A 19,963-nucleotide genomic window follows, 5' to 3' on the forward strand; every position below is an offset into this window, starting at 1 on the left:
TAAAGAGGAACAATTTTGTCAGGAACAATAAACATACCTTTACCCTGGGCACTTGAAACGAAATGGGTTCCATCGAGTTGTTAGAAAGGCGCCACGCTCGAGCGAATTCCACTTTCTTCGCGTCGCATGTTGTTTTCGGTAGAAAGCTGAAACCTACGTGGGCTCGATCGGACTTGAAAGTGGCAAGAGGGAATAAGTAGGGCTCTTCCGAGGAGATTTCATACGATAACATTGTGGTGTCACCCTGAGGAATACAACGTTGTATTGCAGTAGTCTTGTGACATTGCACCCGCAGCTGCATACATTACGTCAGGGGTGTGCATCTGTCCAACCTTTCATACTGTCGGGCCAAATAGCGTATCCGGGTCAGATCGCGGGCAAAGCTTCCATTTCTCATTGACTAACGTATGTTTCCTTTCGAAGGTGCAGAGCAGAAATTAAAGCCTGCCCTGGACCACACATTCTCGTTTCGCGGGTCGCATTTGGCCGGCAAGTTGCACATCCCTACATTAAGTTAATGATTTTAGAAAGCACTTTTAAAAAAAAAGTGATGATTACTTTCGTCTGGACATGCACCGCCACTTTGTAGACTACCCCACAGTACAACCCTTAGTCAAGTCGTGGTGGGAAGCTACTACAGTTTGAGTCAAAAAGAAACCGAGAAACATTCGGAGTCAGTGCTCACCTTCCCAGTGGCCAGCACTGTGTTGGTGTCGCGGTCGTAGAATGGCGCTAGAGTGGCAGGAGAATTATCGAGATCTTCTATCACTTTGGCGCCATTTTTCAGATCTTGGACTTCGTACACCGAAGCAGTACGAATACCATTTCTGAAAAAAATGTGCACGTATGGAAATAAATCATCCGAACTGTCTACTCTGAGAATTAAGGCTCAAGTTGACGGTAAAGTTTCACTTTCTGTTGAAACCATACGGTCGATAAAACTAGAGTGAAAATGTGAGACGGTTACAACGTGCTTTCTTTACAAAAAGCTGAAATCGAATGCATTGAAATACAACGACAGAAAACTTGTTGAGAGCAATTTGGCAAAGTTATCATTAGTTTTGCGTACCGTGTATGAAAACTTAATCCTGAGAGTTGAGTTATTCCCAACGGAAAATGAACGGTCGCCTCCAGTATTATTACAATTAACAAACTTACGTTCTAAAACCAGATACGAAGAGCATTTTATCATCAAGCACCCAAATTATTCGCGCTCCACGGCTCCCTTTTGGACCTGGACCCTCCTGTGATGGAAAGACTTAAAATGTCAAGTGAAGAACAGTCACAATTATTGTCCTTTGCTTTTGAAAATTCTCCCAACAAGCAACACAAAGTGTAAACATATTGTTCTTATTGCACGGTTTCAATTAGTATATAGAATATACCATAGTTGCTTTTAGGTTCAGCGTTAAACAACTTTTGCTACTTTCAGCAGTTTTGGTACACGCAGTTAACTTTGAAACATGAGCAACACATTTCAATATTTCTACAACATAAAAAATTTGCGAGGAAACGCTGCTTCAAAATTACACTGAAACAAGTGCAGTTTTACTTTTGGACGCGACAAAAGCGGAATTAAGTAAAAACTGTTTTAGTTTGGCTAATGCCATAAATAAAAGTTTAAACATTTGAAATTACAAGGTTTTGAGCTATGCTGAATCATGAATATATTTCATAAAACTCGTTACTGATCATAGTTTGTACTGTATGAACAATCGCAGCGCAAAACGATTATGTTTTATTAAGTATTGCTGAGTCCTTATTTTAAAAACAAACAACACTTTTTCAATCATATGAGTTTTGATAAGATGCAACATGCTTGCTGCACTTATGTATCATACATTTATTGGAGACGTCGATTTCCTCGGGTCGTAGATTCGAACTTTATTGTCCTTCGCTACAGTAGCCAAGTATTGGCCATTTTCACTCCAAGCCATTGATAGAATCTCCTCTTCGTGTCCCGTAAGTTTGAATAACTGAAATTAGAGTAAAAAAGTAGACAGCAGTTGTCAAAGGCGCCATGCTTGTTAACTGCCGCACCCGCTGCAGCCAAGGTTGGCATAGTTGTCAGCACAGCTGAGTGTCCACTACATCAGCAAGCAGAATTGTCAAGCAACGGTATTCGACTTGAAATCGAACAATTTTTATGGCAAGGCTGATTAACTGTTAACTAAGTAATAGAGCAGTACAAACAACAGTCGATTATGGATAATAATTCATAGTATACACAATTACACATGCAAGTTATTAGCATTTCTTATAAGATAACCATGCAACTGACGTGCAAACGCTCTATGACGTAACAAATTGACAGTGAGCAATTGAATTGACAACATCATCGACCACTTTGGCACCTGCTCAGTGGCCTATTGGGTTGAGTGTCCGCGTCCGAGTTGGTACGCGTGGGTTCGACACCTTGCCGGGTCATACCAAAGCCCTTTTAAAAATAGTACTAAATCTTATTCCTGTTTGGCACTCAGCAGAGTTTAGGGTACTACTGTACGAAGACGAAGGTACTGTACTTGACTAGATTTTCACAAAATGTTTTAGACCGTAATTCAGATATTGCAGTGAAGCCAATATACTTGTCATTTCAGATTGAAGTATTAATTATGATGGCTGAGTAGCGGTTAGTAACATTACCAACTTTGCTTGCATGAAAGTTTGGGTTGTTTGCAATCTAATAGTTTTCATTTTACAGCGACAGCAAAACAGACCCAGGTATCACATTTAAAAACATAATGATCAATAACACCGTGATTTTGGTAACAGCACAATTTAAATTTTTCCAATATTAGCTTCGTGTTGCGCAAGTTTTTTTTAAATGCAAATACGTGTTCCGCAACATACAAAGGCAGAAAAACACTGTTGCGTAGCTTTGTAAGTTGGTGAGAGCAATGCAATAGCTTAGGGAACGTTCAAATATTATGTAACGTTTTTTTTCTGAATTTTTGACCCCCCTCCCCCATGTAACGCTTTTTCACTACGAATTCAGCACAAAAACTACCATTCCGTACTCGAAAGCGTTACGTAAGTAACGTTTTGCTTGAACCCTTCCCCCCCGATGTGACGCTAACGTAACGCTTTGCATGACCCCCCCCTTCCCCTCGAAGGAGTTACGTAATATTTTAACGTTCCCTTACCCGATCGAATGGAATGTGAATTAGCCCTTGAAACTCTCTATCATAGTTTAGCTTATTTTTACAATAGAAGAAAGTGTCGCATTATGTTTTTGGATTAAACGGTTAACCGTTAGTGAACAGTCTCCTTTAATTATTTACATGTTAAATATTACCATTTCATTGCCTTTGATGTCCCAAACGATGACTTTCATATCAAAAGATGCCGATGCAAGCACGTCAGGCACAAGAGGGTGAAATTGGATGCAGACAACCTTAGAATAATGACCTGAAATGAAATGATCAAACGTTGAAGTTGGACCTGTTCAAACAGATGTCGTTGTGAAGTACAAGTGACAACAAAAGAATTTCTTATTACATCGATTCTACGGCAGGCAACGATGTATAGAAAAAACTTCTTCTGACCAGGAAGATGATATTAGTATTCTTTCCACGAAAGATGCTGATCGATGATCATGCAGAAGCTATAACCAGATGACCAATCAATCGTTTTTTACATTCACAGCCTGCAGACGCTAAAATCAATGTAAAAAACGACTGTTGTGCTGTCAGGGAAAAAAGCAAGCATCCTACCCAGCCAACAAATCAACCGTTTTTTACGCCAGACGTTGAATCGTTGTAAAAACGGTTTTTGCTATCTGGGTCATGCAACAGCATGCCACCTACGCTCCAAAACCTACCCTTACCTTCCAATACAATATCAGGTTCGGTTTCGTTTTCTTTTAAGCCAGATTTAGGAACAGTCCAAATATTGACTGCTCCCGTTTCGAGGGCGACTGCCAGCTGTTGGCTATTGAAGGGATTCCACTTGAAATCTGTGATCGCGGATTTGTTTTGGAAACTCGGCGGATTGTTTGCCAAGCGGCCAACCTTTCCAAGCTGCAATGTAACGAAGTTGCAAGCTAGAAAGCATTATGGTCGTATCGAGGCTCACGCCAGGTGGTTGAAGATTTAGATTACGTGAACGGAAAGGCAAGGAAGCCAATCTTCGTGTCCACCTTCAGGCATGCCTTTAAGTGTCCTGCCAAAGACACAGCCACATGCTCTTGAGCGGTGTCGAACCGGCGCCCTTTCGAGTATCGTTCCAGGGGTTTCATAACTCGGCAATGCAGCCGACGAACTATTATAGTCATATTCGTCAACCAATACAACGCTTCAGTTTGCAGACAATCAGTAATCCAACGCAATAAATCATGATGAAAACCAGTACAAACCGGTCCAAACTACTTTAAAAAAGTAGCTTGTAACAAACAATTGATTGTTTGTACATCGAATGTTGGAATGACGAAAAAGCCTTTTCTGAAGCTTAATACCGATCGTTTCGCTTACTAGAAGGAGTTTGAACCATTGACGCAGACGTTTGACCACATCCTGCCCTGAGTTGAGGGTTACGACAGGAAAAGAGCAATAGAAACGGATGAGGGATTGTCAAGAGACTTTGAAACATGTCATTGATTGGCTTACCAAGGTGCAGCCAGGTGTCCATGGTGGGCTTCGAACTAAAAACCATAGAGTGGTAGACTGGCGCGCCTACCACTCGCACAGTTGTTATGTAAGTTTACTTCAATGTTTTAGTGTTCCAAGCGGTCAAGAATTCGTACCTCAATAACGACGATCGGTCCGCCAGATGTCGATAGCGGGATAGCGGCGTACTTTTCGTTGACATGAAACCCATCGCAAGCACCAGACACCGAGCGGCTTGCCTGGGGAACGTTGGTGATGTGGGTGGAAGGATGGAGAGCCTTCCCAGTCCAATGTCGTAGCTTACTCTGCCTTACACCTGACGTAAAATCTGAACTGTTAAAGGCTAAATCTTAAATTTTATGTTATATGTATGTTTTGATTAATTGCGATAACATTAGATAACGTATATTATTCGGATACTTTATGCGCAGTATAAGGTTTGCGCATTATTTAAACATTTTCTTGAGGTTCATGCTCAGTTTCTCAACTGTTGAAAAATACTAATATGACAATAACATTAACTAAAACAATTAGTATATAGAAAATAAACCAACCCGAAAATGGCTTCGCCTTGGCTGCTGTCGGTTGAGGTCGATTGGCTGCTGTCGGTTGAGGACTGTCGGCGTTGGGCTTAGGCTCATCGCCTTTTCTATGTGTTGAAATCGGATTAGGGGATACTTGGGCTTTAGCAGTGGGTTGGGTTTCATTTTTAACACTACTGTCTCTTCCGATGGCTTCTGTCTTTGAGACATCGCTTGTAGTTTTGGTTTGCAATGGTTTTCTTTTCGTTGGATTCAAACTGGATTTCAACCTCTAAAAAACACAAAGCAGATTCTAAACTACGTTGCCCGAGCTTTGTATAAACAAGTTTTAAATAACAAATCTCCCTCCAGGGTAAATAACGGTTTCCCATATGACTTTTAACTAGAGCACCAATTGTGCCAAGCATGACATGAAGTTTATATGGGATGACGCATGCTTTACCATTGCGCAGTGGTTGCCGACCTTCTTAGGGTTGCACAAGTGTCTCAAAGAGCCACTTAGGCTGCAGACACCCAAAAATTTCGAGAGTTATCTTTAATGAAAATGTTACAAATCATTTTTACATGAATTTCTTAATTGTATACTTTGTAAGTTTTATAAAATCAATTCATTCAAGAATCCATAACTAAGGGATCCGTAGACTACAGACTAAGACGTTAATAAATGTAAAAAAAAACGACTGATTTGTTGGCTGGGATACAGCGACTAAAGCTCAGCCTACCACATGAGAAAAACAATACACATAATTAATTTGTTTCCTTTGGTAGCTCTCCGGCGTATAACCTACTACAGAATCCAGTGGAAAATCTTTGAAAAATTGTATGTCTTCTCGTAATGGCTGAGATACCAAAGTGATTAAACCAGACAACAGCGTCACTCATCGAAGCGATCAAAAGCTGATTACATCAACCATGCTTGTTCTAGGAAGTGTGAGTTTTGAAGAACAATACCTGCAGATATAGTCTCTGTTTCGACCTTCTGGGTTTCATCATTATTTTCAAAGACTACCTGTAGCCAGCGGGCCAGAAAATCCAAGATGGGCATCATAATGTAACTAATTACCCATATATTTGTTTATTACAAAAAAAAACACACCTTGGCTTCTTTCCCGTCAAACCATTCTTGAGCTGTCAGAACGATTTCGTCGGAGAAAGTATCGGGAAACAATTCATTAGCGAAATCTGTGTGAGACTGTAAAAACAACACAAAAATAACATCTATAGCAGCCACTGACCAGTGACCACGTGAAATGTTTTAGGTATTTTCAACACAGCACAAGCAAGAGACTTTCTAAATATGATGAATGATGAGGTTAAAACTGGAAAGCTCACTAAAATGTGTCTGGTAAGCAAGTCTAAACAACGATGGGAAATTACAAGACTACTGCATCACGGATAATTTTTAAGTAGAGGCTAATTTTCCACATGAAAAGATGGCGCAATTACGCCTTTGGTGTCACGCTCGGTAGCATGGAATAAGTGAATTACGGTCGGCCGTCGTATTGAAGCATAATTCGAAAATTTAAAATGGCACGCGTTGTAGAACAAATGCAAAACATTCAGTGGGTGGTCTGCCATTGAATACAAGTGTCAGACGAGGTTGTAATACCAGATTACGATTTCAATAATACTTAATGTTAAAATACTCAAAAATATTAATAGTCACTCGAAAGAGAAAATAAAATAGCTTGTTTTAAACAAAATGGGGATCACTACACACGAAGCGTGCAACGCAACTGTTATAGTGATGTGAGAAATTTAAGGTCATCAGCTTTCAGAAATTTCTCAGGAATATTAGAGACGCGGAGTGTTACGTTTTTAAGTATTCATCATCGAAACAGAACAATGTAGACGGCTCGGATTGACCGATGTGTCAATGCAATTATTATGAACATAGAATAAGTTATGTTTGATTCGGTCAAACAGTTTTGTTTTAGGAGAATGCAAAATAAGAATAATTCATTCCTTGTTTTTTTTTTTTTTTGTAAAATAGCGTGTGGGGTGATATAATCAGGGCTGTGGAGTCGGAGAAATTTTGGCGTGTCCGGAGTCGGAAAGTTATAAACCGAGAAGTCGGAGTCGTATATTTTTCGCCCGACTCTACAGCCCTGAATATAATGCTGACCAAGCTTGTATATTTGCCGTTTTTATAATGTTATTGCCGTCTGAGAGCATTGAAATGATAAATAATTGGCGAATTTTCTTGCCGAGAAGACTTACACGTCTGGGAACTTCTATCTTTATTGGAACAAGCTGCCTGGCACAGAGCTGCATTAGTCTATCCACCTCACAGGACATGACATCCATGCACACCTTCGGTACCATTCCCATTCCTTTGGTTTGATCTGGCATCATGACTTGGCTGGCTGCAAATGACATCACTAAGTACTGTATGATGAATACCTTATATATCTACAGATGACTAAATGACTCCATTTTTTTGAGATGGAGCCATCGTTTTTTAACAGGTAATAGGCCGGGCGGGTTTTGATTTAAAGGTAGACAGACGCCACAAAACAAGACTCATTTTTCTTTTATCCCAAAGTGAAAGAAATGTTCGGTTTAAAAACAAAACATTTTTCAACTTGATGACTAACACCACACTGACAGTTACTCAATGGAAAACTATAAAAAGAAAATCAAAGTGGATGAATGACATGAAGCTTCGGAAAAATACCAAATATACTTAACACGGGACCATTGCCTGATCATGGAATCGACAGAAAACTATTCCAAAGACCAACAATTTGAAGGCTGTCAATCATCCTAAAAATTCAATTTGTTTTCAAATCTGCTAAAATTTCCTGAGCAAAATATGCACTTACAGTCAGAAAGAGCTGAAAAAGCGTCACTTTTTGAAACGCGTCCTCAGTTCATCAAATTGTTAGCCCATAGCAATAGTTCCTTAACCAAAACGAAATGTTTTCCAATGCTCGATATACGGGGACTCAAAATAGCCACTTAGGTCAGTGGCAAAACATTACGACCTAAACCTAGACAGTAAATCAACCGCTTTTTTACATTGATTCAACATCATCCGACTGATTGTTGGCTAGGCGTGTTTGATATCTCGGTTGTCGCACAAATTACTAGGGTAGGCTATTGCAATAATAATGAGAGTTCGATAAATATAGAACGTATTGCTGGAAAGCACAAAACGTTATGAAACCGAAGTCAAATTAGAAAAGTGATTGAAACATAACTCTCGGAGTTCAAGTGAAGACAAATGGGAAAACTTGCTTTTCCAACGGGATGACAACATTTAAGATGATCGATCTAATTACCTTGAGAGATGCACTGCGTCCGGTCTGTAACCTCGAGAATTGCCAGCGAAGAATCGCCCTGGATCAACGAGATCTGGTTAGCGAACTAATGACAAGAGATGCCACACAGAAACAACAAGAGATAGGAGACTGACATTTCTCGAAGTGAATAAATTTGACAACTTTTGCATCATTGTAACGTAACTTAACGTTGTAGAAGTAGGAAGAAAGATATTTTTGAAGATTATTTCCTTTTCTCAAATCAGAACAACACAGAATAAGAAGACTGACGTTAGCATCATCAAGGATTATAAATCAGCGCATTTGTCATTTTGGCGTCGATCAGATTGATCAAGATCTAGCAAAGGTTGCAATATACTGTACTTAAGTACACAAAAGCTTAAATTGAGCTTCATCACAAAGACTTTCGAAGAACGTTATTGTGATATAATATGGCGTAAACATAAAAGCGTAAACAGCTTCTCGAACAAATTTTTTTTTTAAAACAGTAAGCAAATGTTTGTTTGTGGCAACGTTTCGAGACGCTAAATTAACGTAAATGCACGAATTTTGTAGCTGGTAACAACAAAGCCAGTTGAGCAGAAGAAAAATAGGTACGGAATTGAGAAAATAATTTACAAAAACTTACTTTTCCAGCGACAAATAATAGATTGGTGTCTGGATCATAGAAAGGCATAAGGACCCTGCAAATATTTTAACTTTAGTTAGAATGTACAGACTTTATGTATCAGTGGTGGACTGGACAAGTGGACAGTTATTGTTTTTCAAAATTAAGCGCTTGAAATCTTTCTTATGACGCTTCACCAATACAGCACTGAATAACAACAAACATAAAAAACACAAAAAGTATGGGCAATATATATTCACAAGTGAACTCGCAAAAGGTATAAATACAACCCATACAGCAGCCACAAGCATACAATCCGAACTTACAAGTGATACAAGCAAACACGTTAATGGCATTTTTGCTTGTCGTGAGCGATTAGAAAAGCTATATTGCCGCAATGTTCTTGTTTGTGCAGAAAACTTTCGGGTAAATAAACCTAATGGAGTCGGCGACGCGTGAACGCTTTTAGTACGAAATTGCTGATTCGTTTCTGAGAATACTGTTGAGACCAATTTTAAGTTAAACAACCATTGGTGAGAAGACCGACAAGCAAAATTATTGAGAAGCAGGGAGCGCGCAGTGGTGGTTGAACCTACCTATGGAAACATCATCTTCGATAGCCGAATGGAAAGGTTTCAAAGCATATAAAACTAAGCTCATTTATGTTGACACTTAAGTTTCCATGGTTAACTTTTGGTTAAAAACACTGCATCAGTAACTGCACTGGCCCTGCAGCAGACATAGTGTTAGTGGCACCACTCTATCGCACTGCATGAATGCACAGTTGCACTGCTGATATTGTTCAATAGTTGTGTCAACTTGTTGGTCCTTGCTTTTACTTTCGCTCCCATCAGATAAACGTTGCAACTAGTGCTAGAAACGATATAACTGTCCTGATGAGCACCCAAACTTTTCAGTATTCAGTTTTTACATGGAAGACATACCTATATTTTGGAACTAGTAGCTTATTACCAAGCTACCATAAGTAATTGTAAAATATAAACAGAAAAGTTTCAACGCTTGAATAACATGTCGCCATTTGCATTTCAACATAAGCATTTATATTGAACTACACAGTAGGCTATGTCATTATAAAATGCAATGTGATGCATTAACTGCTATAATGATTGGATCAATGTACAAAGAAATCACATCGTCAGCAAAGCGCAGATCGGCCATCATTCTTTAAATATCATTATCATTCTTTAAATATCCCAAGCGAAAGCCAGTTGTGATCTAAATTCTAAAACAAATGTCTAAAATTTATAAAGCTGTCGTCAGGTGTCGCCATCAAGCATTTTGAAAGAACTGATGGAGACGATGTGTGCTACAACGAGCATCTGTGCCGAAGTTTTGCCGTTATCGTATGAGTTATTTCAGTCAATCCTGCCATTGATTAGCCAAATACTGGATGCTGAGTTTGAGGCTGTCACAACTCCCGTCTACTATAAAGTATTCTATCTGTAGGACTCCTGTGTACTTGTTGCCAATATTCGTCTAATTTTACCTTTCAATGGAAAACCGATGTTTTGATAACATTGCAAAACAACAAATAGTTTTGCCAAATAGCTACAAAGTCGGTGCCGGCAGCAGTAAACCTTTCAGTAAGAAAGAACGATTGCTTTCGTGCAAACAAAATCTCCATTAGCCAACAGACATCAACTACTGATGTGATGTCGATTAAAATTCAGTTTTACTTGTGAGATCTATCTGGGTGGGAGGTCGACTATTTCAGCAAAACAAAAGTATTTTTCTTTACATTGAACCAACCATAGTGGACGTCACAGTGCGGTAAAATAAAATTTTGTGTGGTGAAAAGCAAAACACCAAAAGTTCAATCTGGATGAGCCATGAAATAAGATCAGCAAACAAAAAAGTATTGCGGTCACGTGACCACGGCGGTTAATCAAATGCCAGGGATGCTTGGTTAATTATTGCAAAGAAAGCTATTCAGAGATAACAGAAACATGCGAGGCTGACCCTTGCAAATATCAAGGTCAAGAACACAACCAAACATTCAACTAAAAACAGTGTAATCTCTGCTATATTCCTCACGTCTTGTAAGGTGAAAAGAGTGTAAAAAACGTAAGCTGGCTGGGTTTTACTTTCTGAGCAGAGGAGCAAGCACAAACATGAGCTTTCTGCTTGAATATCCTTTTATGTTGGGCATCAAGACGACATTGATAATAACTGTAAAAAATGATTAATTTCTTTTGAATTTCTACAACGTTTGAAAATGGTTTCAATCAAGAAGTTTTTGTACAGACTGTTCGGAATGGATTTTTATGCAAACTCAATTGCTTTTTTAGGGATCCAGGTACCATGTGTATAAATCAAGACAGTAAATGATAGCAGACAAATGCCAGCAGTTCTGTAAAACCTCAGAAACAGAATTAAAAAAGTCAGCTCAACAGGTTATTTTTGTTATTTATGTGTCTCGGTCGAAGAAGTACTTAGGCCAAGATCTTTCACCGTGACAGACAACACACAAGACGTGTGCCATAAAATGTATTACGTTCTTGACTCATAGGCACAAACCACAAACTTCCAGGTACTACTATTATCTTTGGTGCATGATAAGAACCCGCTCAGATTATCGCTTCTAGCTATGAGTATTGAATAAGCGAGTAAACGTGATACAAGTTTGAAAATAAAGCAATTGAATGAGCGTTATTGAAATGTTTCAAAACAAAACACCAATGCAAGTTTTTATGATACGCTCTTTAATTTTTTGTTTTCAAACAAAGTAAAGTACTTAAGGGGCAAGGCAAAAGCAGCATCATCTTGAACGCTCGAATGAAGTCATTCTTGGTGTATGGTTTCACTACAGTCGGGGATTTACAGGTGATCTGAAGTCTCAAAGCAAAACGGTCATTCGGGCTTAAAAAATCCAAAATTAAAGCTTGTTTTAACACGGTTGAAAGGAAAACACTCATGTTCAGTGAAACGAAACCGAAGCGGTTGCAAAAACAACAGTCTCTCTGTTTTTCACGAATTCAATAACCTTCATCAACTTGTGTGTGAAAGGTACTATGGCAGTCCCGTTGAAATAGTCACCAGAAAGTGATGTTTTATTTTAAAGTTCTCAATTTTCAATTATTATATCGATGCAATTATTTTGCATCGACCTTTTAATGAACTCAGTTTTAATAACATACGGTGACTAAATCTTGAACATTTTTGTTTGAATAAAATACAACAGATAATGGTATCATAAATTTAAGTGTCTGTCATAAATTTTACAACTGACAGGTCACTTTTTGGCGCAAAGGTTTACATTGAATTTAAGTTACACGATTTTAAATCACCTTTTTCATTTTATGGATAAATTCAAAGATTAAACTTCAAAATTTTCTGGCTTAATTTATTCAAAAATTTGGCAGACAAAAAAAAGCAACCCAAAAACAGAAAGCAAACAGCAAGTGCGTTCGTTGATTTATAATTGATAAGCATAAATAGCCCACTTAGATGGCGTATTTTAAATTTAACTCGAATTTTAATGTTTTTGCTCCAGATAAGTGCATGCTGTTGAAGCCACATACGTCAAACTGACGTCTAAAATTAAGAAACAAACGCAAACCGAACGATGTTGCAACAGCTGATTCCATATAGCAAGTGTTCCAGGATATGCACGATGCTACTTTACCTAAACAAGTGTAATCGTATGCGTGCTTCAATATTGCAAACGGTTTTTTACATTTTTTATAGGCCTACTGCCACAAAAGTTGCACTGAACTCTGCAGCTGGAATGATAAATTTACAAGTACACTTTACTAATTGATAAGTGACAGGGATGCACAAATCCAGCTAACTATCAGTATATTTTCAACGTTTTCAGACGTTGAATCAATGTAAAAAGCGATTGATTGGCTGGCTGGGTCAGTGTATTACGGCCATAGAATCATGAAATACGACCTCTCAAGACCAATATCAAAGCTTACGGTGATTTGTACTTTCCCAGACAGCAAAATTCATCATTTTTACATGAATCAATGTAAAAATGACAGATTTTGCTGTCTGATCCTAGACTTGTTTGTGTAAGTCTAAACCAACACACAATTATTAAATTTCGGTTGATGCAGTTATGTCGAAACAAAAACTAATGAAAAATTCAACCGTTTCGTTTCCATGTTGGGCATATCCGGTAATATAACTGAAGTGCTCATTAAAAATAATAGGAGCAGATCACTATCAACAATGGTAACGATATTCCTTATCATCATGAATATCGATTTACATCAATTGTTCGACTCAGCAAGAAAAGATGAAAAGTCATCCTAAATAAACAAACTTCGCTTTTTGTCTGTCTGAAGCTAGGAACTAATTGGAGGATGTAGGTGATTACACTTAATTTTCATAAGACGCAAATTTTCAGTTCCAGGCCATACAAAATATCTACTCATAATTACAGCAACGCGTTACGCTTAAAAAATGTTGTTTTTCGATCCAATTTGCCTCTTGGCCTTACACATTTAAATGAAAACAGATAATACAATCTTCACCGTGGTTGTGGACAATGAAATTATTAACCCTAAAATGTCAAAAATCGAAAAGCGCTTTCCGGCTTATAAATTTCTATTTAACGCACATTCAAGGAATGATTTATTGTTTGGAAAATCTCGTAGTAATTTTATTATGCACACCCTCAGCTGGAATCGAGAGACTTTACATACGCACAACAAATAATCATATTATATCACATCATTACACCCTACAATTTTGAGCTCAGCGACTAGTGGAGGCTACTTATAGACAACAGTAGTGACAAAACCTGTGTGCTTTAATATTTGAAAAGCTTATTGAACTAAACAAAAACCGGTCAATTGACAAGTCAATCCTAAAATTTTGAATGGAACTATTGTGTTGGAAAGCTGCCTAAGTGAACAAGCGGAAGCATGGGAGCTTTATTTGACAAAATCCGGGATACTTATTGCAGGTTGTCAAATGCAATGTTGACACAGAATAGGCAAATTACCCATGTTAACTTTCTTCGCGTGTCTAATCAAAACTTCTCGTGAAAGTGGTGGTTTGCTGGAACAAAAATTGATCTTTTTGCGTAAGAAAATCCACTTGTGGCAATGGCAAAAGTTAATTGCCGTGATGTCACTGTGCACAAAACTCGTTGACTAGCACAAAACACCAAACAAACTTAGCATTTGCATTTTCAGCAACTGCTTGAAACGTGTTCCACTAGGAACGCTACCCAGTGCCCACACACTGGACTTCTAATTTTGACAGGTTGCAATCAGGTCATCTTTCTATTCTTAAAAAATAACAAAGTTTTCACAAGTGACATGAAATTGAGACGTTACATTAGCATCACAATGGTCGATGGATAAAAATCGAGCTATTCCAACAAGTAGTCACATTGCTACAATTTCATGCTGTCAACAGCAATATTGCCAAGTGACGACAATACAACGTTAGTGTGATGAGAGGAATGAACTGCAAAAACTGCGCGATCTCCGACAACCCCAGCCCTAATAAGATGTACATTGTGAGGTCAATATGACCCAGATGACAAAGCAATGGCTGATCGATGCCCACATCGGTACCTGATCTAGATTACCACCAACGTTTCCACTATCAAGGTGTTGCTAAAGGAAACGTTGCTCGAACGAGATTGGGCAAGAGCAAGCGTCTATATTGGAAGAATTTCTCATACAAATCATTACAGTTAGGCTATATCGTTTCAACGTGAAAAAATGTTATCCAGGAGAAGTACAAAAGTAACTCTTGTTTTGACGCACGTAGACGTAGAGTTGTATACTTTTAAGTTTAGAAAACGTAGCAAACATTACAAAATACGGAAGAACATGAGAAGGGTGTTGAAATTCAGACAAAACTTTAGTTTGCTTGGAAGGTGCGAAATGTAAGCACAAGTGGTTCACAAGTGCTTATGTTACAGAACTATCAAAGCCCACTGGAGTTGTTTAGTACACTTGAACCTGCAGAAGAAAACTTAAATTGCCGTGTTGGCTGTGAAGGAAGACAAAAAGGGCCGTAAAAGCTTAAACAGCCTGAAAACTGAGAAGACATGCGCAGATTCATCGTGTGTTGAAAACGTTAAAAGCGTGTGCACAAAATGGTGTTTGTGATGATTCTTATTCACATGTTTAAACTGCTTTTTGAACTGGTCAGACCGCAACAGCTCACATGCTGGTAGTCAATTGTTTTCTTATGTCACTTGGCAAACTTTGGGTGACACTTGGCGTGTTCACTCAAAGAAGAAGGCAACTCCTAAGCAAATCAAGAAAGGCTCACAAAGGGATGCCACCTCAAGACTAGAGGTCAGAAGTTGCTTGAAATTTACCTTTTGACGATGGTGTCAAAAGTTGTAGGAATGATATTTTACAAAAAAAGCAGCTTGAAATGCAAAACATTGGCTGTACAGCGTCAACGGATCGTTGAGACGAAGTGAATTCAAATATGCATACTCAGATCAGTTCAATTCGATTTCTGATCAACAATCCAGTTGTCTTTCGTGTTGAGTGAATAACAATGGAATGAACTTGTGGCACATCTTTACACTTGGGTTTGGATAGAGTCTACGATTGCCACCGACTCAAGTCCGTTCATTTAAATGGAGAGTGAAGGTGCGCTTGTTAAAGTGTTGCCTGTGAATTATTCCATCGTACAGCTGGAGAGTTGTTGTTGAATCGCGTTGCTCAAGGACAAAGCGTATTTTTTTTTCATTACAAAGCTAGATGACCACGGGCTGAATTATTAGGGGATGGTAGGGGGACAAAATGTCTCCAGCAAATAAAAATATCAGTAAACGGAGATGCCAAATTAAATCAAAATACCTTTCTGGAGTAGCGTTATTATGTTCACAAGTAAGTAATCTGGTAAAACTCTGATAAAAATGGTTGAGACGACGCAATTAAAATAGCGTGGAAGGGATGGGCAAAAATTGGAAACACCAGAAAAAAGCTGCTTATTTGGTTTCAGCCAAACGGTCAATTAACATTTGCTGCGTTCATATGCTCATTATTGTATAAATTTATTGTTAAAAGCATAAAAAACTACCACATTGGTATACAGGGGCTGATCTCCACGGGGCACCAAACAACGGCTGACTAACGAGTGCAATAATATTTTATGCCACAGCATTAAAGAAAACAGATAAAAACAGGGCAAAATTTCTCATTTCCTATATTCTAGCGACCCACAACAAAAGTTTAAAAAAAGAAGTAAATAGAAAACGATATCGTTTCTATTGCACAAAAAGTCGTAAAGAAAACGATTTCCTGTGATTGGCCAAGTTACAACCGCCCATGTGCCACCTGTTCAATCAAACATATCAAAACACACAGCAGTCTGAGGTAGAGTGATTCATTTACAGTCCAATGCACTTTTAACTATATACCAAAAATTAAAACATTTTTCCAAAATGGATAAGTTAATTCAAAAAAAAAAATGTGTATCTTTTATTTATTAGTCAATTACTTATCCGCAAATGACCTGAACACTTATCCAATCTGTGTTTGCCCGCCACCACTCATCTGTTGCCATGCAAAGCAATTAAAAAGGTCATTTACAGAAAACGGCTCATGGGCAACTGAAATATAATTAAAACCTCTACAGCCAAATGCTGCTAATATCCTCGAAGCATCATAAGGGCATTATCACCGTCTTTTAATTTTTGCATATATGCATCTCTAAACACATATTTGCATAAGCTAACGTACAAAGTTAACCTACTTTATCTCATCGTCAAGTTACGAATGGTTTTCGGGGGTGCAACAAGAGCATTGCAATATCATTCCTCAGGGTCATCAGCCAGAGCAACGGCTTCTTGTGGCGCCTAATTTTCTTGGTAGACTTAAGTTTAAACAGTCGGATTTTAAATTGGACTTCAAAACATCAGACAAGACATAATTTTGCTCGCGATCACCTGAGCATAAACAGACTTTCGACTCCAAGAGGAAATTGACAAACAGAAACAGTCTGGGAAATAAAAATATAATTGACATGAAAATAAGATCTAACGAACGTATTTTCAACGTCTTCAGAAGTTAAACAAATCATTTTTTCAACTTTTTAGCTTAGAAAGCCTTAGCTTAGAACCTTAGATGAACCGAAAATGAGGAATATATTGTACGAATAAGCAGTCTGTACAGCTGAAGCATTAACTACCTACACAAAGGACCTATGCGAGGAAGCACTTTCTTCATTTTCTTTTAAAGCTTGTTGAAGCAGTTAAACCGGGATATGACTTTGTAAACTTTTCACCACCTTGCTATCCTGACACGTTGAATCGATGTGAAAACTTAACTCTTTTCAAGAATTTCTGCACAAAGAATAGGACAGAGCAAGCAAGAGCCACAACATATTGCACGACGGAAATGCTCAAAATAAACAATCTTTACACACAGGTGTTATAGATAATGCAAGGCAAGTGGGACAGAAAAGAAATGAACAGCTGTAAATAAATGGAGCTTATTTGTATATACATATTTCTGATATTTTTTTAAATTTCAAACCAAACAACAAATTTTGGAATACGGCTAACGGCTCATACCGAATACTCAACATGAAGTACATCACAAAAAGTCATAAAACAACGTAAATTTTATTGTTATTTGTTTCTTTTTGGTTCAAAGAATACATCAAACAAAAACTGTATTCAGAATTTAAAAGAAGGAAGGTTAGTTGCTCGTAAAATTTATTGATGGAGCTTTCACCGCCGTGAATGCGGCTTCGACAACATTTTGGAAAAACGAGATGTTAAAGTAACAACATTTTGTCATGTATCTCAGTTTGCACGCATGGTTGCTGTGATCGCAACTTTAGACGTGATTGTTTATGTTTCATTTCATTCTGCTTTTTTTATTGCATCAGAACAATTTGACAAACCAGTCTGGAATAAGGCACTGACAGGAAAAATGAGAAAAGGCCAATAAAAACGTGAGATGGCACCATGAAAGATGACATGAACAAAAAAAAACCTGAAAATTGAAGATGCCAACAATAGAGAGAGATGGAGAAAGCAGACAACTGGTCGACCTTGATGTTTCGGGATAAAGATCAGACTTCTTTGAAGCAAAATGGATGATGATGCATCATATTTTTTACTGTACACAATGATAGGCAGTAACAAAGTTCATTTTTTACATAACAACTGTTTTTCTTTATTCAGTGAAACCAAGGATAAAAGCACTTGTGGTTTTTCACCTAAACAAACGTTGTGTACTTTGCAAACTTTAAAAGACATTGGAATGACCATACAGATACCAATGGGGAGAAACAAATAAAACGAGCACATGCTAGATGGCAAATCACCTACAACCCCCAACCCAGACAGCAAAGTCCATACATGGATTCAACGTGTGCAAGCGTTCAATCAAAAATGATAAACTTTGCTGCCTGCCGCCAGTATCAACAGTTTAAGGAGGTGTGAACCTAGACATCACAGTTGCCAAGAAGTACAAGTACAAACAGAGTTCATTTTAGATATTTGTCCAAAATACTTTTCAGTGCGATTTGGGCTCTTCAAAACTATTTATCCGCCTTTTTAATCACCAACGGCTTGGGTGAGGCTGAAGATAGAACACAGATGAAAGGCAAACTTGACATGGCATGGATGGATTATTTTTGCATTTTATCCCTTGCCTTAGCTTTTTGACAATGCCGAAGATTTATTGCTCTGTTGTAACAATAACGCATCAATCGCCGCTTGCTTATACATACTGAAAGTTTGTGTCTTCAGAAATAACTACAAAAGTCTATCAATTTCTGCATCAAACAAAAAAATCAAAAAACGAACTGGGGGGCAGGAGACAGCTTACACGCTATCACAAGGCTGAACGCTCATCCCCTTTCTTTCATGCAACATCAATAAACGATGCTGAGACGTAAATCATTGAACTTTCCGCAAAATGAGAGTGAAAACCACAAAATGAACTTGTAAACTCAAAAGCACACAAGAACAAGCAACAAGAGTTCATTGCATCAAGGGCACTCCATGAAACGTTGGCAAGCAATGACAGATATGGCGAGGCGTTATTTCCGGACATACCAATATGAAGCTTTTTAAGAAAAAACTTCAAGAAGATTTGTATAAAATATAGTCCTATAGACCAAAGTGATGCTTCAACCATTTAAACCTTTATGTCCTGATTTTTAGTTTTAATAATACAGTCCAGTTCAACGAAAAAGCACGTAAATGTCTTATTAGGGCACAAAAAGAGTTAGGGAACATGAAACATTTCCTCCCATATAATGCAGAGCTTGCGCTCGGATTGTAAAACAAACGCAGGCTTTCTAACGCTAACATGTACAACAGAACGTACCGACTTAATATTTCAAAAGATTGAAGATAAAGTTGCAGTGACAAAGTTATTTTTGAGCATAAAAACTGGAGAATTTTGTACTTAAAAAATAGTTTAAAGTTTACAAATATTCAAAAAAAGAAACTCCGGGTTAGCTCTTCTAAAGATTGGCATTTGCAAGTACGATTTTGTTAACAAATTTTAGCAAAAAAATTATTTTAACCATGTGCGATGTAGCGTAATAGTACTGATGGTAATTCTACAGATGCACAGGCGAGACAATAGAGCAAAATTAGCACTGCAACCAGTTGGATCTTCTAACGCTCTGTGCAACCTAAACTCAAAAGAACAAACAAAATTCAAATTTTTTTTGTAAAACTTAAGAGAACTCAGAGTGATTTTACAATTTTTCTCATGGTGAGACAAATGTTAGTTGCAGATTCCCATCTAACAAATCAGCCTTTTTGGCACTAACGTCTTCTAAAGTTGAATCAAAACAAAATCAAAACAAAAAAGGGACTAATTTGCTGGCTGAAATCTTGTTTTGTGGGTGTTTCGCTGAGACATTGCAGAGACAAGCAGTGAATGTTTCGAGGAACTTGTTGTTGGCCAGTAGATGAAATGAAATTCTGACGACAGATCAGCATAACTA

The 19,963-nt window shown here is 38.0% G+C and overlaps 1 protein-coding gene across 1 annotated transcript in view; it reads right to left on the reverse strand.

Moving 5' to 3' along the window:
• LOC145779878 (coronin-7-like) overlaps positions 1–19,963 on the reverse strand; it is a 55,103-nt gene that overhangs the window by 3,638 nt on the left and 31,502 nt on the right. Inside the window, exons 8-19 of the mRNA XM_082591548.1 lie at positions 9,059–9,113; positions 8,431–8,488; positions 7,367–7,512; positions 6,243–6,338; positions 5,159–5,417; positions 4,742–4,920; positions 3,827–4,019; positions 3,296–3,408; positions 1,842–1,976; positions 1,159–1,244; positions 686–827; positions 38–244 (exon numbers count right to left, since the gene is read on the reverse strand). Of these exons, the coding sequence (XP_082447674.1) occupies positions 38–244; positions 686–827; positions 1,159–1,244; positions 1,842–1,976; positions 3,296–3,408; positions 3,827–4,019; positions 4,742–4,920; positions 5,159–5,417; positions 6,243–6,338; positions 7,367–7,512; positions 8,431–8,488; positions 9,059–9,113 (1,669 nt within the window). The remainder of the gene's footprint in view (positions 1–37; positions 245–685; positions 828–1,158; positions 1,245–1,841; positions 1,977–3,295; positions 3,409–3,826; positions 4,020–4,741; positions 4,921–5,158; positions 5,418–6,242; positions 6,339–7,366; positions 7,513–8,430; positions 8,489–9,058; positions 9,114–19,963) is intronic.

This window comes from Aplidium turbinatum, chromosome 11 (assembly GCF_918807975.1).
Source record: "Aplidium turbinatum chromosome 11, kaAplTurb1.1, whole genome shotgun sequence".
NCBI classification, from domain to species: domain Eukaryota; kingdom Metazoa; phylum Chordata; class Ascidiacea; order Aplousobranchia; family Polyclinidae; genus Aplidium; species Aplidium turbinatum.